The sequence below is a fragment of the Lonchura striata genome, chromosome 28 (assembly GCF_050655825.1).
Source record: "Lonchura striata isolate lonStrDom1 chromosome 28, ASM5065582v1, whole genome shotgun sequence".
Classification (NCBI taxonomy): Eukaryota; Metazoa; Chordata; class Aves; order Passeriformes; family Estrildidae; genus Lonchura; species Lonchura striata.
In genome coordinates this window covers 1,844,666-1,864,575 of record NC_140730.1, presented here as the reverse complement: position 1 = coordinate 1,864,575, position 19,910 = coordinate 1,844,666, and the positions used below count along the sequence as shown (strand labels likewise).

Here is a 19,910-nt window from a genome sequence, read left to right as displayed (position 1 = left end):
AGTGAGATCCTGGGAAATCCTGAAGAGACCCTGGGGTGAGAAATCCCAACAAGCCGACACAGAATTAAATGTAAATCTTTCATTTTATTTAACAAACACTATAATTTGAAGAATGTGTACTGAGGGAAAGAAAAATAATTTTCTTTTTTTTTGTTTTTTGTTTTTTTTTTTCTCTTCTCTTTATAAAACAAAGAAGAAAAAAAACAGGATATAAGAAAAAAAAACCAACATATGTACAGGAAGAGCTGGCCAACTCCAACAGAAAGCACTAAAACAAGCACGGTGTTTCCAAACAGTTGCTTGGCCTGGAAAATTTAACAGCAATTAAATTAGCATAAAAATATTAGGAAAACAACTGGACTCTAAAGCTACTGTGCAGCCAGGGCCGCGAGCACAGAACTTTGTACAGTAAAATTAATTTGGGAGCTCTACCCGGGTTTTTATCAGTTGTTTTCATCCCCCTTTCCCACCCCTACCCCGTTTCAACCTGAAAACATATTGCTTGCAGCCAGGAAGAGAAGGAAAAGCAAAGCCTGGGGCCGAGGGGTGCAGGTGTCCCCGTGGGACAGGGACCAGGAGCTGCTCCGGGTCCCCCCTGCCAGACCTGGGGAAATTGGGGGGGGGGTCTCATCCCCACCCCCTGCACATTCCAGGCCTGCAGACAAACCCAGCCAGGCAGGAAGGGAGAATCCCCCTCGCACGGGGACCCCCACCCCGTGTGGGAGATGGGGGCTTGGGAGGAGCCCCCAGGCTGGCAGGGACCCCTCCTCACCGTGGGGAGGGGTCTTTGCTTTTGGGCAGGTGGCCAGCGAGGATTTAGGGCAGCTCTGGCTGGACCTCGGCGGCTTTTCCCTCCAGGAGGGATTGGCCACGTGTGGAATTTTCTGGAGTGAGGGGGAAGTGCTGGGAAAGGCACCAACACCCCCTCTCTGAGCCCCCCTGGCTGCTGGGGTGAGGGATGGAGGATTTGGGGTGCCCTGAGGGGAGGGAGAAAGGGGATGGAGGGTTTGGGGTGCCCAGAGCAGGGATAAAGGGGGATGGAGGGTTTGGGGTGTCCAGAGCAGGGGCTGAAGGAAGGATGGAGGGTTTGGGGTGCCCTGAGGGGAAGGATAAAGGGGAATGGAGGGTTTGGGGTGTCCAGAGCAGGGATAAAGGGGGATGGAGGGTTTGGGGTGTCCAGAGGGGAGGGAGAAAGGGGATGGAGGGTTTGGGGTGTCCAGAGCAGGGATAAAAGGGATGGAGGGTTTGGGGTGCCCAGAGCAGAGATAAAGGGGGATGGAGGGTTTGGGGTGTCCAGAGCAGGGGCTGAAGGATGGATGCAGGGTTTGGGGTACTCTAAGGGCAGGGAGAAAGGGGATGGAGGGTTTGGGGTACTCTAAGGGCAGGGAGAAAGGGGATGGAGGGTTTGGGGTACTCTAAGGGCAGGGATAAAGGGGGATGCAGGGTTTGGGTCTAAGGGCAGGGATAAAGGGGGATGCAGGGTTTGGGGTACTCTAAGGGCAGGGATAAAGGGGATGGAGGGTTTGGGGTGCCCAGAGGGGAGGGAGAAAGGGGATGGAGGGTTTGGGGTACTCTAAGGGCAGGGAGAAAGGGGATGGAGGGTTTGGGGTACTCTAAGGGCAGGGATAAAGGGGGATGCAGGGTTTGGGGTACTCTAAGGGCAGGGATAAAGGGGATGCAGTTCGGGGTCTGGCAGTGCCCAGCAACACCAAGCCCCTCGGGGGTCTCAGGCCAGCAGCGGGCCCAGGGACATCCCCCTGCCCCTCGGCCGGCCCAGGGCAGGGCAGCTCCCGCCGGCCCATCCTGAGCTGCAGGGGGAAAAGCCAGCGAGGTCCAGAGCGAACCAGAGCCGGGAGGAGCCAGTGGGAACAGCAGAGCCGGGACAGAAACTCTCCAAGACAAAGTCAAAAAGGTGACGCTTCGCAAACTCAAAAGCAACAACGTTTTGCCACCAAAGAGCACAGGAGGAGCTTTGGCTCTGGGGCCAAAGGCTGGGACAGAGAAGTGGAGGGGCCGGAGCGGCGGCAGCGCCCGGGCCCCGCCCTCGCACCCGCCCGGGACGGGCTCGGGACTCAAAGAAACCTGAATTGGAGTTACCGAGGTAGTTGGCTAAAAACTGAGATTCCCCCACCCGGCATTTCTGGAAGGACCCCCTTGCCCTGCTCCTTGGTGCCAGGTGTGTCCAGGTGTGGGGGTGGCCTGCAGGTCACTGTCCCCATCCCCGGGTCTGGGGGTGTCCTGCAGGTCACTATCCCCATCCCCGGGTCTGGGGGTGTCCTGCAGGTCACTGGGGGTGTCCTGCAGGTCACTGTCCCCATCCCGGGGTCTGGGGGTGTCCTGCAGGTCACTGTCCCCATCCCGGGGTCTGGGGGTGTCCTGCAGGTCATTGGGGGTGTCCTGCAGGTCACTGTCCCCATCCCCGGGTCTGGGGGTGTCCTGCAGGTCATTGGGGGTGTCCTGCAGGTCACTGTCCCCATCCCCGGGTCTGGGGGTGTCCTGCAGGTCATTGGGGGTGTCCTGCAGGTCACTGTCCCCATCCCCGGGTCTGGGGGTGTCCTGCAGGTCACTGTCCCCATCCCGGGGTCTGGGGGTGTCCTGCAGGTCACTGGGGGTGTCCTGCAGGTCACTGTCCCCATCCCGGGGTCTGGGGGTGTCCTGCAGGTCACTGGGGGTGTCCTGCAGGTCACTGTCCCCATCCCGGGGTCTGGGGGTGTCCTGCAGGTCATTGGGGGTGTCCTGCAGGTCACTGTCCCCATCCCCGGGTCTGGGGGTGTCCTGCAGGTCATTGGGGGTGTCCTGCAGGTCACTGTCCCCATCCCCGGGTCTGGGGGTGTCCTGCAGGTCACGGCCACCGCCTCCAGAACCAACCTCAACGAAAAGGGAATGCGCAGCCCTTGTCAGTCTTCAAAAACACCAAAGTTATTGCACTTCAAAAATACAACAGATCTGTGGTTCGAGCCCCCCACCCTCCCACCCCCCCACCCCCCCCCATGGCTTCTGCTCAACTAAAACGAGTCACTACTGCACAAATCTCTACACTTCCCTTGGGATTAGGTTAAAATTCCAAACGTGTCTCTTTACATGAGGTGCAGAGCTGCTGGAGCTCCGAGCTAGAACAGTGCCACTTCCAAGCGGACATCTCACCCCGGCACCCCATGCCCCCGCTCCCACCCCTACAAACCCCCCAAATCCTCTCTGGGTTATACAACCCCCACCCAGAGCCCTCCCCGCTCCCCCCTCCCGCCTCGCCCCGGACTCACACGTCCAGCAAAACCTTTAGATTAATTAAGGAATGGTTAATTAACAAGAGGATCAAACTGCACACGGCTTTGGAGATGCAGGGGTGGGTGTCCTGGAGGTGTGCAGGGGAGCTCCCCCGATCCCGGGATCCAGGTGAGGGAGGATCCTGCCTGGCTTAAGACACTTTCTTTACTTCAGGCTCCAGTTCAGGGTCAGGCTCTGAGTGGGGTCGTTTTCCAACCAAGAAGCAGCTCAATGGTTTTTGTTTGTTTGTTTTTTTGTTTGTTTGTTTTTTTTTTGTTTTGTTTGTGTCGTTTTTTGTTTTTTTTTTTCTTTTTTCTCTCGTTTTAATGAGTAATTTGGAATAGGAAAGTCACAGGAGATGAGGGAGGGAGGGAGATGAGGCGGGAGAGGACGTTCTCCCCCTCCTCCAGTTTAATAAGCACCAGAGTATTCAAGTCTGTCCGTTGGGAATTCCGAGCCGTGGCTGCAGTCAGCAGGCAGAGACTAAACCTTTCTCGTAAGAGCAGCGTCGTTTGGGCTGGGGTCCCTCATCGTCATCATCCTCCTCCTCGTCCTCCTCCTCGTCCTCCTCCGAGGAGGAGCTGTCCAGTGTTAAATCCACAACATCTGCCGGGGCTTTGCCGTTCTCGCCGGTGCCGTTGGGAGTGGCCAGGAGCCCGTTCACCTCCGAGGAACCTGGCACGGGGAGCAGGAGGTGAAACCAGCCCTGTCCACCTCAGGGAACGATCCAACACTCCTGGCTGCTCAGCCTGGACAAGGCTCCAGAGCCACTTCCAGAATCTAAAGGGGCTCCAGGAGAGCTGCAGAGGGATTTGGGACAAGGGATGGAGGGACAGCACACAGGGAATGGCTTCCACAGCCAGAGGAAATACTGGGGAGAAATTCTTCCTTGTGAGGGTGCCCAGAGGCAGCTGTGGCTGCCCCTGAATTCCTGGAAGTGCCCAAGGCCAGGCTGGACAGGGCTTGGAGTAACCTGGGACAGTGGAAGGTGTCCCTGCCCACAGCAGGGGGTGGGACTGGGTGCTCCTGCAGGTCCCTTCTTCCAACACAAACCATTCTGGAATTCTGTGATTTCCTCCAGGGGTTTCCAGCCCTTTTTTTTCCCCAGGGACACTCACCTAGAACCAGGATTGGACACTGAGGGCTGCAGCTCCGCTCCTTCTCGGCTCGGATGGGGCACCAGGAGCCATCCACCAGGTACTCGATCTCATCTGCATCTTCACATTCTGTCAGGATCTTGGACAGGAGCCTGCAGAGGGGACAGGAGGAGCTGTCACACCCCTGGCAGTCAGCAGGGTGTGTGCACTGACCCTGGATCCAAAAGGAATCTGCTGCTGCCTCCTGAGCTCGGAGCCCTCGGAGTCACGGACTTTATTCCCCGTAAAACCAGCGCAGGTTCTGACGGTGCAAATCCATCCCAGCCCTTCCTGTCCACGCACCCAAAGCATCAACTACCAGCTTAATTAGCTGCAATTAAAGAGAGTTTTGCCTCTTCCCCCAGTTTCCCAGGCACTGCTTCCAGGCAGGTGGCTGCTGCCCCATCCCATGGGACATTCCCAGGGACATTCCCAGAAAGGCTTTGGCAAAAGGTGAGGTATCCTTTGGCTTTAGGAACTCAGCAGTCCAACAAGCAGCACTTCCCTTCCTTCCTAGTTTTATTTCCCAAATCTCCACAATAGCCACCAGAACAACATTCCTGCAACAGGAACACCATGAAAATACACCTGGAATGAGGCCCTGATTCCAGAGAAACTGGGGGCTTGCTTTATTCCCTGTGTCCCACCGTTTGCCTGGGATGTTCATTTGGAAATGCTGCTCTGCCTGGACTTGAGCACTTTCCTTCAGGAGGAAGGAGAACTTGTGGAAAGACTCCCAAGGTCAGGAAAACTTCGTGGCACCCCGCTGGAAGAGTCTCAGCTTTCCCCAGCTCCTGCAGGAATCGTTCCCACAGCCAATCCCATCACCAGCACAGCAACCACCAAGCTGCAGCTCCCGAAGAGCTGACAAGGCCCTGAGGATCCCAGACCTGACCAAGCACCTCCTTTCCTGCTCAGGAGCCTCCAGCTCTTTCTTGATTCCCAGCCACCAGCTGAGTGCCAGCTTCCCTCTCTCACTTCCAGGGAAGCTGGGAAGGACTTCACCCAACAGAACTGGCATCAAACCCAGCCCTGAGCAGGGACAAAAGTCTGCTGGGCCTTCCCCAGGGACATCCTGCTGCTCCTCGTGCAGGACACGGGCATGGCTGACCCCTGGGGGCTCCACAATCCCACCTCTCACAGCTTCCCCTTCATCTCCCCCTGCCAGAGTTCTCCAAGGAACTGGATTTTCCTGTCAGGGTTGGCCAGGGGACAAAGCAAACAGGTTATCTGTGCTGAGGCTGCTCCAGGCTGCCTGGGAAGCCACAGCTCCTGGATCTGCCCCGGGCCCACAAAGGCAGCGACGCCGCAGGAAGCCTCGGCGAGGCTGGGAACAGACTGGTCTGCTCACTTCCCTGTGCCAGGGGAGCTGGAGCCACCCCAAACACGCTCCAAACTCTCCCTGCTCCTGAGGGAACCTGCAGTGGAGGCCAATCACGCAGCCACGAGGGTGGAGATCATTTCCCAGCAGGCAGGAGCCACGTGTGCTGCTCCACTGGTCCTTGGCCAGCACCACGAGGATGTCGGTGGTCCCAGTCCACAGAAGGCTCCCAGCATTTAGGGGCACAAAGCTGCTTCCAAACTCACCCCAAAAATGCTGCACCACAAGCTTGTTCCCTCCCAGCGCATTCCCACTTGCTCTAACTCACCAGAAACACCGAAAGCAAAATATCATGCACCAACAGAATAAACTTTCAACAGTGTCAAAGTGAACTTCAACCAAGAGGTGGATGCTGCACCCAGTGGGGAAGGGGAAAGGGCAGAGAGGTGCAAAACTCACCCATCAATGATGAGCTGGTCGTAGGGGGCAGGTTTGTCACACACAGGGCACATCCATGTGGGCTTTTTCTCATTCATCTGTAGGTAGAAGACGGCATCAAAGCACTGCAGGTGTGCACAGGTCTCGGCCCGGCACGGCACCGACAGGCGCATCTTCACCAGCTGTGGGACCAGAGAGAGGAAATCAGCCAGGACACCCGGCAAGGAACCCCCAGATGCCCTCAGAAGGAAAAACACTTGTGAGTTTGCAAAGCTGGTCTGGGAGCATGGTTTGGGTTCTTGACAGAACTGGACTAAAACAGAGCTGGAGCTCCTTGGCTCTGAAGCAAACTGGGAGATTTGGGGTTCCAGTGCCTAAAGGAGAGCTGGAGAGGGACTTGGGACAAGGGATGGAGGGACAGGACACAGGGAATGGCTCCCACTGCCAGAAGGAATTTCGGGCAGGAATTCCTGGCTGTGAGGGTGGTGGGCCCTGGCACAGAGCAGCCGTGGCTGCCCCTGGATCCAAGGCCAGGCTGGGGCAGCCAGGGACAGCGGGAGGTGTCCCTGCCCATGGCACTGGATGGTTTTAAGTTCCCTTCCAAGCCAAACTCCAGCTCCAGGACAAGCCTGCAGGGTCTCACCGGACAGATGAGGGACACTCGGACCCCGGTGGTGGCGATTTCACTGTCTGGGTCCAGGCGTAGCTTCTCTTTCACTGCAGGGAGAGCAGAGGACACAACATTTAACAAAACCCAGCCCTTGGCAACACTGTGCAGCACAGGGGAAGCAGCTCGCCCCAGCCCTGGGGTTGTTGTATTTTTTACAGGGTGTGTATGGATCGTTCTCCCTGCCAGGGAGGGAAGGAGCACATGGATTCAGCTCCATCCTGGGCACAGAGGGGTTAATTCCCTCCTGATGGGGAGGATGGGGGAAATGTCTCTCCTCTGGCACTTCCAGTTCAGAGCAACAAGTGAGCAGAGAGTCAAACTGAGAGGGAAAACACATCCCATCCTTTCCCCATCAGGTTATCAAGCTCCTCTCAGCCCTGCTGGGCTGCCACTCCTCAGCCTCTACGCCGGCCACCCCCTTTATTCCAGAACATTCCACAGGAACCACAGACAGGCCCAGAGGTACCCAGGCAGACAGCTCAGAGCAAGGCAGCCACGCACAACCAGGCACAGCAGCCATCCAGCAGAGATCTGGGAAGAATCAGATGTTAGGAAAGGAGGAATCCTGCCCCTGCTGCTGCAGCCTGAAAGGAAAACCCAGAGGAGCAGCAGGGAAATCAAAGAAAGCAGCAGATGGGCAGGTCCCACGTGTGCAGGTCCCACACCAAGGTGCAAAAATCAACAAAACGAGCTTTGAACTGCTCCCCAAGTCCTGAGGAGGAGCTGCTGCTCCCACTGTTGCTGTCTGCAACTGCCTCTGACACTTCCATCACCGTTTTTCTTTGGAGCAAGTCAAGCATTTCTTTTGACCTTTTCAGATCATAACAAGATGTCTCCAGACAATGAGGCTACATGCAGCTCTGCAACACCCAGCTTTAATTAGAGACTGACTTCTCAGATGTGAAATTCCCAGGAGATTACAAGATTTGGGCTTGTTTTCCTCACATTAGGAGCCTTTTCATCCAAGCTTAATTTTTTATGAAGTTCTTTGTAAGAGCCTTCTCTGTGCATCAATTACTGGGAGACACGGGAAGGAGAATTTTCTAGGATGTCCAGATCAGGATTCTGGATCCAAAGCCATAATCTGTTCTCAGATGATGTTCCTGTATTAAGTTCTACAGAATTTTATGCAAAGCAAGATGAGTCAGCAGTTAGATGTGACTGAAGCCAAAGGGCAGCTCCAGTGACAGGGAATTATTTGCAGAGCAGACCAGAGCTAGAAAAGCAAAGTTTAAGATCTCCTCAGGTTGGCCAGTTCTGGATATCCAAACAACTTCCAAGCACAAAAACACAAAGGAGCTAAAAAAAGACATTGCTCTTATTGGGTTTTATTTAAAGTCACCAAAACAACTGATCCCTGCCCAAAATCCAGGTGTCTGCAGGCTGGATACACCTGGAATCATCACCTTCCCTGTGAACTACCATCCACCTCCAAGGCTGGCAGGCTGAGGAAGTTCAGCCTGGAGAAGAGGAGGTTGAGTGGAGACCTCCCAGCAGCATTCTCTGGACAGGCTCCAGGGATGCTGGAAAGGGGCTCTTCATTAGGAACTGTGGTGACAGGATAAGGGGGAATGGCTTGAAGAAGGGAAATTTGGGTTAAGATGTGCAGGAGAAATTCCTCCCTGTGGGCAGGCCCTGGCACAGGGTGCCCAGAGCAGCTGTGGCTGCCCTGGATCCCTGGGATGTCCAAGGCCAGGCTGGACAGGGCCTGGAGTAACCCGGGATGGTGGAAGGTGTCCCTGCCGTGCCAGGGGTGGCACTGGATGGGCTTTAAGGTCCTTCTCAACCCAAGCTATCCTGGGATTCCCTGACAGTTTCTTTTCCTTGGGAAGGAGTTTCCCAGGATCTGGACAGTTTTAAAGACCATCAGGATCATGGGGTCAGCTCTCCCACGCAGACGAACAGTGAGAAGGTTTTGTCCAGCAACATGAAAAATTGGGAATCTTCCACACTCATGAGCTCCAAGTCAGAGTCCACCTTGGAAAAGTAATTTCCCCTCATTTCCAGTAATGTTTTACACAAGCCTCACACCAGGAGGATTTACCTGAGTGTTTTGGGATAAGCATCTCTGGGGACCATCTCTTCTCTGAAGCTCTCAAGGCATATCAAAGTGCTGCTGGTGACATCCCAGTGCCACCCCAAGGAGTCCCAGGGACTGGGACAGCAGGACATTGTCACCGGGATCCCTCGCTCCAGGAAACCTCCTTTGGAAATCCTGAGGGTCAGTGCTGCTCATACTGACTCAGCTGAAGGCATGAAGCCCTTCCAGTCACAACGACACCGGCACAAATCCTAAATCCAACTACAGAGACACCAGAACCACGGCTTTGGGGTGACCTCCCACGGCTCACACACAGCTCAGCCAGTCTGTTCAGACAAAAAGTGGGGTTTGTGCAGCTGCAGGGAGGCAGAGCTGTGAATGGTGGTGGTTGCTCCCCAGCAGGCTGCACACAGGCCCTTCCTGAGCCACTCACCCAGCGCTTTGCAGAGCTCCGGGTGCTTGATGCCGATGGTTTTCAACCTCTGCAGCAGCTCTGCCGAGGTCATCTGCCGCACCAGGTACAGCCCCACCGAGTAGCTCTGGGGAGAGAGGCAGGGGAGGATGAGGAGGCTGCTCTGCAGGGCTGCCTGGACAGCTCTGGGTGCTCCCCGGGCAGCTCTGGGTGCTCCCTGGCCAGCTCCCCGGGCAGCTCCGGGCGCTCCCTGGGCAGCTCTGGGTGCTCCCTGGCCAGCTCTGGGTGCTCCCTGGCCAGCTCCGGGTGCTCCCTGGCCAGCTCCGGGTGCTCCCTGGCCAGCTCTGGGTGCTCCCTGGCCAGCTCCGGGTGCTCCCTGGGCAGCTCCGGGTGCTCCCTGGGCAGCTCTGGGTGCTCCCTGGCCAGCTCCGGGTGCTCCCTGGCCAGCTCCGGGTGCTCCCTGGACAGCTCTGGGTGCTCCCTGGCCAGCTCCGGGTGCTCCCTGGCCAGCTCCGGGTGCTCCCTGGCCAGCTCCGGGCACTCCCTGGACTCTCACCTTGCCGTAGTTGCCCCAGGTGACGGTGATGCGGTTGGTGGCCGCTGACAGGTACATGAGGTGGGTGAGGTTGATGGGCCTGCAGGGCCTCTTGGGTTCCACCCCGGGTTTGTTGGAGGGGTAGTAGCCCTAGGGCAGGAAGATTAGAGAGATTTATTTTTCACTCAAGGTACATCCACTCAGCCCCAGGTCTCGGGGATGGGGGGAAGGAGCTGAGTACAGCTGGAGCACAAAGTAAACAGGATGGAGTCTTTATACAGAACAGTTCATTAACAACATGGCTAATCCATTAAAAAATTAGCTTTAAACTAAGCAGCACACTTCTACAGTGTGGCATTCATCAGGAAAGCAATTTCCTTCCATATTCCACAAATTTCCCCTCCAGACTCCCCAGATTTTCCCCTCCAGTCCCCCAGTCCTCACCGGCACGGAGCAGTAGCTGTGGTTCACCTTGACGGCGATGTTGGGAGGGTACTGATCCTCCTGAGGGGAACTGGTGTCTGTGTAGCAGATTCTGGGCAGAAACAACACATCCCATAATATCCCAACACTCTGCACATCCCCAGCTCCCACAGGCCCCATCCCAATCCATGCTCCATCAGCAGAGCCCATCCAGGTGGGACTCTGCCCTTTCTGCTCCAGGTTCAAAAGTGGAGTTTCAGATGCTCCTGTGAGGCCCAGGAACAAAAAGTTCACTGGAAATTCTCTCTGGAGCCATGAAATCCATGTTGGAACTCAATGGAATATTCCCTCCTCCCCTGCTCTGCCCCTGATGTTCAATGAGCCCAGCACAGACCTACCTGAGCACCACCTGAACCGATTTCACACCAGGTTGCAACTCCCTGATAAATGAAAGAACAGAAAACTTCAAATCAATTATGCAAAAAAAAAAAAAAAAAAAAAAATCCCTACCCCAAAAAAAAACCACCCAAACCAACTGCCAGACTCAAGAACTTCAGTTGCTCCTATTTTTTAAAAATAGGACTTCAAAAAATTACCTCACAGAACTTTATTTAAATTGTACAATTCCCCCTGCAAGAATCAGTGGTCCTGTAATTATTATTTTTTCCTGGATGCACCAACCTACAGCTTTTCTCTGGGTTTTAAGAACTGTTCAGGTGCCTTCTGGTGATTTGTCAGAATTTATAAAAACTGGGTTTTAAGGTCAGGTTTACCTGACAGTGTTCAAGACTCTCTGTGTTTAATTATTCAGCTGAAGCTCTTCATGCAAACCAAGGGACTGAATATTAAAGGCCCCACTGTGAATATTGCAACCATCAGGGCTATTCCTGACAGGATTTTAACCAGAATCAGGAAAGAAATGGAAAACACAACAAGGATATTTTACCAGGAGGCAAAATAACCAAGACATTCTTTCTCCAGCTCTTTATTTTATGATAAAGAGAAATATTCAAAGGTTTTATGTTGAGTTTTCGGAAGAATTCTTCACGAAGGCAGCAGGTCAGCCAAGAGGAAACCTCCCTGCCTGCACTGCCACCTCTGAGGAGAGCCTTTGTTTGACTCCAAAGTTGCATCTGACAGAGGTCAGGGTAAATCCTAATCCGAGATGTTTCCTCGGGCAGTTCCTGCAGCCTCCTCCCCACCAAGGAAGTTTCCTTTCAGATGCAAACAGCCTCACACTCTGCCTTTTGAACCTGGCACAAGAGGAAAGGCTGCAGACACTCACACCACCAGCTCAGCTCAGAGAATTTAGGTCATCGATGATTTCATCCTGATTTTCCTGCCCAAATGCACCATTCCAGAGGGAGGTTAGAGCAGCACAAGTGAAACTTAAGGACCTGGCTGGGTGAATTTGCAGCTCCCACTGCCCCCAAAGCTCTTTGCTGTACACCAGGAGCAGCCTGATGTCCTCACACAAATCCTGTTCCCTTGCAGAGAACAAAAGCTTCCACAGGCAGGAACACGGAGGAATTATGGAATTATGCAGCTGCATTTTCCTCAGCTGTTAATACCCAGTGAGGAGTACCTGGAATTTCTGATCAGCTCCACTTGTCTCGGTGTTAATGCAAAAATGCACGGACTTTCCTGAAGCTTCTCATTATTCTGTGGAACTGAGGAGGGAAGAAAAAAGTGTCCATCAAACTGAGGACAGCAGCTCTGAGCACGAGGTGATTGTTATGCTCTGTTTACCTCCAGGTCTTGTTTTTTCCCACACCCCAGAATTGCAGTTTTCACCTGTTTTGGTAATTCTGCTTTGATTAAAGCTTTGCTCACTGTTCAGTACAACCAACACAAGCTTTGGATTTGATTTTTCTCTTTTTTTAAAAATTATTTTTCCTCCCCTCAAATAATTCAAGAGCCATCAGCTCACCACATCAGTGGTGTCACATCCTCAAGAAGCCCAAGAGGAGACCTGAGCCTGACACAAAAGCCCAAAACCAACCAGACTGAGCAGGCGGGTTCTGGAAAAGAAAGAAAACAACCCCAGCAACAAAAAATATTAGCTCAGATAATAAAAAAGCAACACAAAAAGCAGCTGGAAGAGACAAAACACAACTTCAAACCCCCTGACCTTGAGGGTGGGACAGCAGCTCACCCTCAGAGAGGCTTAAGACAGCCAAGCATTAACTGGGGCCTTTTGCACACTGATAATTTTAAGATCAAGTGCATTTAATGTGGGGAAAAATGAAGCTTGAGACGTGGGAAACTTTTGTTGCGACCTGTACTTCAACCAAACACGTTTTATTTTCAGTTTTGTGTCTCTAAGCAAAGTTCAGACCCTGAGCTGCTGAAAGTCACGGGAGGAACACAGAGAGGAAGTGCTAAAACAGCTTTTTAAAAATTATTTACAATAGCAAGAATTGGGTGTTTTGCTTTGCCTGACTTCCACTGCATGGTTATTCAAAGCCAACAGGATTTCAGAAGGAGGAAAGTGCACTTTCCTATGAAAAAGAGGAGATGAAGGAAGGATAAAACCTCAGCAGCTCTTGAAAGACCTGGTGACAACTTGAGTCACACCAGGTGCTTCCCCTTTGGTCCCTTTTTTGCTTTAAAAATGCAAATGGAACTTGCAAAAATAAAATTTAGAAGTAAGTATTAAGATATCTCTATGGAACTTTTTGTTTAGTTCTAGTTTCCTCCCAAATATCTCCTGACTAAAACAACCAGCAGAAAATAAAACATTTCATGAGGTATTTTTAGTAAGTGAAGATTGAGAAGAACAATAACAAAAAGTAACTTTAACATTTCTGATTAAGAAACTGCCAATAAACTGAGTCCTGCTGATTGTTCAGCCACACAAAAGACACAGCAAACCTGATTAGGAAAAGTGAGACGCTGCTCGTGGTTTATTTTGCATTTCCATCAGCTCACTCTTCCTTTAGACAAAAATTAAATTGCTGCTGGAATAGAAACCCAAAATCTGGGAGGTGCAGCCTGGTCGGGTGTGAGACCTGAACATCTGCTGGTGGCCAGCTCCTCCTGGCTCCACAGAAAACTCTGCCAGCAGCAGGGAAATCAGCCAGAAGCCCTGGCTGGCCCCGGGGAGGTGTCACCTCCCAGGGCAGAGGCTGCCCTGGCTCTGAGCTGATGCAGGGGACATTTAATGGCACCTTGGAACAAAATCTGGTAATCCCAGCGAGCGTATCCAGCCCCTGCTGTCTCTGGATGCTTCCACCTCTTGGAAATTTGTTTTCCTCCAAAATTCCCATATTGGAATTGCTGACTAACACACGTTTAACACTGAACAAACCATTCCTCACACTGTTACAACGTTTGAGCTTGACTCTGGCACTCTGGCACCACTCAGCTGTTTTGTCACAGCAGTTATGCCTTCAAATGAAGAAGAAACTATATAGAATGTGACTAATTAGACCTTTATCTTTTTGCTTCTGCACAATCAAATCTTTATCTATTTTTCCACTCCAAGCCACAACAAATATCTTTTCAGCAAAGGCAAACCAGCTCAAGTTGTAGAATCATTTGGCAGAGAATTCTGACATTGCCACATGAATTTATGAGACGCTCAGCAGAACTCAGCTTCTCTGGACACACTGAATTTGCTACCAGAACATTCTATTTAACATCAGTGAACAACATTCCTTGTTTCTCAAAACGAAAACAAAGAAAAATCAGTCTCCACACCCAGGGAAAAAGCTCTTCTTCCAGTTTTACTAGTTACCCATCAAAACACACAGCACTACACACAAATAACTGTGATAAGCACCAAAAAAATGTCAAAAATATAGTTTGAGGCTCAAAAATACATCCTCTTTTATCCATAGAATGCTTCAGGTCAGGGATTTTTAGTGCTGAAAACCAGCAGTAGTGTAGAATATGGCCCCATAATCCACAGGAACCAAACAAGGTGGGCTTCCAAGTTACATCCCAAAGTGACCACCACGTTCCAGGTCTGAGGAAAACCACAGGAGCACAGGATTTGGAGTGGGAAGAACCTGAAGGATCATCCCATTCCATCCCACAACTTCCACTGTCCCAGGGTGCTCCAACCTGGCCTTGGGCACTTCCAGGACAGGCACAGCTTCTCCCTCCCTGTGCCAGGGCCTCCTCACCCTCACAGGGAAGAACTGCTCCAATATCCCATCTACATCTCTCCTCTTTTAGTTTGAAGCCATTCCCTCTTTCCCAGCACTCTCCTTTTCTGTAAAAAGCTGCTCTCCCTCTTTTGTCAGCCACTTTTAAGCACTGGCAAGCCCAGAGAGAAATATTCCTCTGTAAATTCTGAGCATGGCGGGAGAGAGAGGGGTGGGGAAGAGAGAGAGGGAGAGAGGGGAAAGAGAGAGAGGGAGGGAAAAGAGAGAGAGAGGGAGATGGGAAAAAAAGAGAGGGGGAAAGAGAGAAGGGGGAAGGGGGGGGAAGAGTGGGGGGAAGAGAGAGAGAGGGGAAAGAGAGAAAGAGAAGAAGGGGAGAGAGAGAGAGAGCTGAAGGAGATGGTGGGGGAAAAAGAGAGGGAGGAAAGGGAGAGGGAGGAAAGGGAGAGGGAGAGGGAGGAAAGGGAGAGAGAGGGAGGAAAGAGAGAGAGAGGGAGGAAAGGGAGAGGGAGAGGGAGGAAAGGGAGAGGGAGAGGGAGGAAAGGGAGAGGGAGAGGGAGGAAAGGGAGAGGGAGAGGGAGGAAAGGGAGAGGGAGAGGGAGGAAAGGGAGAGAGAGAGGGAGGAAAGGGAGAGAGAGAGGGAGGAAAGAGAGAGAGAGAGAGGGAGGAAAGGGAGAGGGAGAGGGAGGAAAGGGAGAGGGAGAGGGAGGAAAGGGAGAGGGAGAGGGAGGAAAGGGAGAGGGAGAGGGAGGAAAGGGAGAGAGAGGGAGGAAAGAGAGAGAGAGAGGGAGGAAAGGGAGAGAGAGAGGGAGGAAAGGGAGAGGGAGGAGAGGGAGGAAAGGGAGAGGGAGGAAAGGGAGAGGGAGAGAGAGGAAAGGGAGAGAGAGGAAAGGGAGAGAGAGGAAAGGGAGAGAGAGGAAAGGGAGAGAGAGGAAAGGGAGAGAGAGGAAAGGGAGAGAGAGGAAAGGGAGAGAGAGGAAAGGGAGAGAGAGGGAGGAAAGAGAGAGAGAGGGAGGAAAGGGAGAGGGAGGAAAGGGAGAGGGAGAGGGAGGAAAGGGAGAGGGAGAGGGAGGAAAGGGAGAGGGAGAGGGAGGAAAGGGAGAGGGAGGAAAGGGAGAGGGAGAGGGAGGAAAGGGAGAGGGAGGAAAGGGAGAGGGAGGAAAGGGAGAGGGAGGAAAGGGAGAGGGAGGAAAGGGAGAGGGAGAGAGAGGAAAGGGAGAGAGAGGAAAGGGAGAGAGAGGAAAGGGAGAGAGAGGAAAGGGAGAGAGAGGAAAGGGAGAGAGAGGGAGGAAAGGGAGAGAGAGAGGGAGGAAAGGGAGAGAGAGAGGGAGGAAAGGGAGAGAGAGAGGGAGGAAAGGGAGAGAGAGGTGAAGGAGACAGCGGGTAGAAGAAAGAGAGAGGGAGGAAAAGAAAAAGAGAGGGAGAGGGGGAAGGGGGGGGTGGGTCTCACCACCCTATCCATCAGCCTCTCCCACCCCACAACTTTAGAAATCCCCTTTACAACCACAACTTATTTCCCAACACAAACACCCCCCGCCCCACCCCACCCCACCCCGAACCTCACCTAACTCTGTGGGCTTCAGCAGCTCGTCCAGCGTGGTGTAAAAGGGCAACTTGACCAAGCGAACCTCGGGCTTGGCCACTTTGGGGGGCAACCTGCCCAGTCCGTTCAGGTATTTGCCATAGAGGGCAGGGTAGTCGATGCTGGCGGCGGGCAGGGGCCGGGGCACGGCGCCGCCGCGCTCGTAGGACGAGTGCAGGGCCAGCGCCTCGGCGCGGTGCGGCGCCGGCGGCGGCGCCACCTCCGAGCCCTTCTTGTTGTAGCGAGTCTCGTAGAGCTCCTTGATCTTCTTGAACACCTCGGGGCTGCAGTCGAACTGGACCAGCTGCAAAGCTCGGGTCACTAGCTCGTGTTTTAGTCCGCTTTTACTCCTGCCAACAAAACCCAGCAACATCTGAAGATCTGAGACTCGGAAACTCATCACCATGTTCTGGGGGATAAAAAATTAAAAGATGTTCTCATAGTTATAAAAGGCAAAGGTTTAGTTGTCACTTTATAGCTACAAGGCAAGATATTCAAAATTTTCCCCTCAAAGAAAGACCCCAAACCTGTCCAAACCCGCTGCTGTCAACCGAATTTTGGCTCTCAGTTCTTGTTTGAGCAATGCAAACGCAGAGATCACCCACTGAAATATCACCTGAAGGACAAAACCACCAGCACAGTCATCAAATGACTCAAAAATCACTCGGACAGATGCTAAACATCCTCGAGACAGCCCAGCTGGAAGCAGGAGCGACCTCAAAGCTCTAAAGCAAGAGGCCTCACTTGTGAAAGAGCTCATGAGCTCCTTCAGCAGCCTGAGGCATCCCGAATTCCCAGAGAAACACGGAAAGCTTCATCCCAAATGGTGTCAGTGCAAGGCACAGGAAGGAAAGCAAAATGAGTTAGGCGAGGCTGAGGTGAACTGGGGCCACCGATTCTGGATTTCTGGATGGGAAAACCCCTCCAGAATCCTCCCTACATGCAGAGGATCTGTAAAAACCCACATATTTTAGAGCATGCAAGGACATTCAGATTATTGAAGGGAGCAGAGTGTTCCCAGGAGAGCAATGCCAAGCACTTCCCTGCGATCCCAGCCAGGAGCTGCCTTGGTGCAGTTATCAGTTTCAGTGCCTGATAAGCAGCAAAACCCAGCTCAGCCTTCCAAAATTCCCTCTCTGGGGCAAGTCTGGCCTGTAACTGTCAGCAGAGTCAAAGGCCACAAGGCAACTTCCCATCAGAAACCAGGAATTCTCCCCATTAAACCCACAGCTCCAGGCTGGCATTTCAGCTCCCTAAACACCAAACAGCCTTGGAATTGCAAAACAACAGCTTATAAAGTACACAGCTGAGAAAATTCAAGTTGCTCTGCAAATTAACCTGGTAGATATTCACTCCACAGCCTTCCTGGTTTGTGGGGAATATGGGAATTCAAGAAGAAACTCCACCAAAAAAATCCAGCAGATGTTCCCCAGCCTCTACCCCACTCTTGAATTAATAATTAATAAAAAAAGCATAAAAGATAATCTAACAATCTTATCATTTCCTGGAATAAACCAGCTACAGATTTTTTTTTTTTTTAATTAAGAAAGCTACAACTGTTTCCAGAAACATTTCACAGCCACTTTTGGATGTGTGGGAATTAAATGAGAGAGAAAATGCCATTTGATTTTCTCCTTTTCCCTTACATATGTCATTTAATCAGAAAACCCAAAAGCTGTTATGTCACTGTCTGTAGCTAGAACTTCTGGGAGTCGTGATGAGTCCCAAAATATCCCAGATGAAGGGAAAAAAAGACTGATGACTAAAGAGGAGAGAAAAGATGTTTAATTGCCAGAAAGTGAGAATTTCAGAGCCCTGGATTCATGGTGCTGCTCCACCAGACACCACCTGTGAAATCCTGGAGAAATCTACTTTGTGCCTCAGTTTTCTTCAACTAAAAAAAAAAAAAGAATCAGGATCATTAAGGTTGGAAAAGACCTCCAAGATCATCAAGGCTGATGAAATCCCACCAGGATCATTAAAGTGTGCTAGGAAATGGAGAGAGTCTTCTTGTCCCTGAGGGATTTGAGGCTAAAAGGTGCATTTGGAAAGATAAATTCATCAAGACACAGCAGCAGGAGGTACCAGGGCATCCCAGGAGCACAGGAATTCCTCCTGGAGCACCTCACCAGGAGTCTTGGCCTGGAAAGCGGAGCCGGAGCGCAGAGTTTCCATTTTGAAGGGATGAAGGCCCGGCAGTGCGATGAGATTTGAGCAGCGACACAACAACAAACCCCAGACAAAGCAAACCCAGAGAGCTCCGAGAGCTGCCCCGCGGCAGCAGGGAGAGCACATGGATCGCCGGGATTCCCGACGCTCCCGGCCGCTGCTGCTCGAGGGAACGCCGGTGCGGGACGGCTCAGAGCCCGCAGAACCCTCTGCGGCCACCGCGATGCCGGGAGCGCCTTCCCCGCTCTGCAATTGCAGAGCCCCCCCAAAAAAAAGCCGCTCCCGGTGGGATTGCTGCGGCCAGCCAGCCCCATCCCTGCCGAGGGGCTGCTCCTGCGGGCGGGGAGCGCTTCCTCGGGAACACCGCCCGGGAACGCGGCCGGGGCTCCCCAACCGCACTGGGCACCGGCCGCTCTCCCGGTCCCGCGGAGCCGCCATCCCGAGGGCAGCGGGAGAAGCTCCCGCTGCTCTGCAGGGCACGAACCGCACAGCTGCGAGCGCACCCGCGCTTCCCCCATCCCGGAGGGGCGCGGGGCCGCCGCTGCCCCCGGCAGTGCCCGTCCCAGCGGACAGCTCCGCACCGAGCCGCTCCACCCCCGGAGCGCCACCGGCACCAGCGAGCCTTCCCCGCGGGAATTCGGGGGGAAAGCCACGGCGGGGGCAGCCCCGAGGAGCGCGGGCAGCGCCGCGGCCCGCTTCGGCCCGGTTCGGCGCCGGGAGGTCCGGCGGGGGCTGCGGCCCTGAGGCCGGGGCGGGGCAGTGTCTGAGGTAAAAAAGGCGAAGGGGAGGCCCCGGAGCGCCGCCCCCGCGGTTCGCAGCACCGCCCCCACGCCGTGTGCCCGCGCCGGGAGCCGCCCGGTGGCGGCCGGGCCCCGCGGGCGGGGCGGCGGCGCCGCTTCCCTCACCTTCGCCTCCACCAGCTCCGCCGCCATCTTGGGCCTGCAGCGTCCGCCGCGCCGGCCGCCGCCGGGTCACGTGACGGCCTCGCGCCGGGCGGGGCGGAGGGAGGGGGCGGGGCCGCGAGCGCCGCCCAATCGCCGCGCGCGCCCCACGGCCACGCCCCCATCGCGAGCCACGCCCCTCCAGGCCACGCCTCCCCCGCGAGAGTCTTAAAGGGGCCGCGCACCGCGAACCGGGGCAGCACCGCGGGGTGGCGGGGGGGGAACGGCGGCGGGACCGGGGATGGAGGCGGCCCCGCGGGCACTGCGGGACGGGGAAGGGGTGGGCAGGCGGTGGGTGCTGCCCCCAGGATGGCACCAGGTGGGTGCCCCGGGGCAGGGCAGCGCCCGGTGGGCTCGGCCCGAGGCTCCGCCGGCGGCCCCGGTGAGGAGGGAAGCGCTGGGGGGATGTAGAGGGGAAGGGATGGGGATGGGTCCCGGTTCCTTCTCTGGTCAGTGTTTGTGGCCCCTTCTGCGACAGAACCCATTGCTTATTAAAAATACCTTCCATATAACAACAATAATAATAGTAATAATGATAATGATAATAATAAATACATTGTGGTTTGCAGCTTTTCCCCGATAGGCAGCTCCCATCTCTGCTCTGGGAGCAGGGACGCGAGCCAGGGAACAGCTGGAGTTGTGCCAGGGATTTGGGATGGAGCTCAGGGAAAGGTTCTGCCTCTGAGGGTGGTGGGCACTGCCCAGGCTCCCCAGGGAACGGGCACATTCCCAACCCTGCCGGAGCTCCAGGAGCCTTTGGAAAACACTCTGGGACAGGGTGTTGGGGTGTCTGTGCAGGGCCAGGAGTTGGACTGGATGATTTCAGGGTAACCTCAGTGTATGGGGTGAAACGCTGCACTGGGAAAGGT

General features: G+C 54.0%; 1 protein-coding gene across 1 annotated transcript; it reads right to left on the bottom strand.

The window, feature by feature from the left end:
• Positions 1–64: 64 nt before the first annotated feature.
• Positions 65–19,050, bottom strand: PIAS4 (protein inhibitor of activated STAT 4). The gene is made up of 11 exons (XM_077788832.2): positions 19,006–19,050; positions 15,914–16,340; positions 11,826–11,910; positions 10,639–10,680; positions 10,262–10,352; positions 9,839–9,967; positions 9,304–9,409; positions 6,803–6,876; positions 6,181–6,341; positions 4,383–4,513; positions 65–3,939 (listed from the first exon to the last, which is right to left on the bottom strand). Exons 1-11 carry the CDS (start codon positions 19,030–19,032, stop codon positions 3,734–3,736), a joined length of 1,479 nt encoding a protein of 492 aa, XP_077644958.1. The 5' UTR covers positions 19,033–19,050; the 3' UTR covers positions 65–3,733.
• Between the last annotated feature and the right edge of the window lie 860 nt (positions 19,051–19,910).

Coding starts and splice junctions, on each gene's coding strand:
- PIAS4 (XM_077788832.2), bottom strand. CDS start 19,032: ATGGCGGCGGAGCTGGTGGAGGCGAAG. Junction 9,968..10,261: donor ACAGCTACTGCTCCGTGCCG/GTGAGGACTGGG, acceptor TTCCTGCCCTAG/GGCTACTACCCCTCCAACAA. Junction 6,342..6,802: donor GAGTGTCCCTCATCTGTCCG/GTGAGACCCTGC, acceptor CTGGTCCCACAG/CTGGTGAAGATGCGCCTGTC.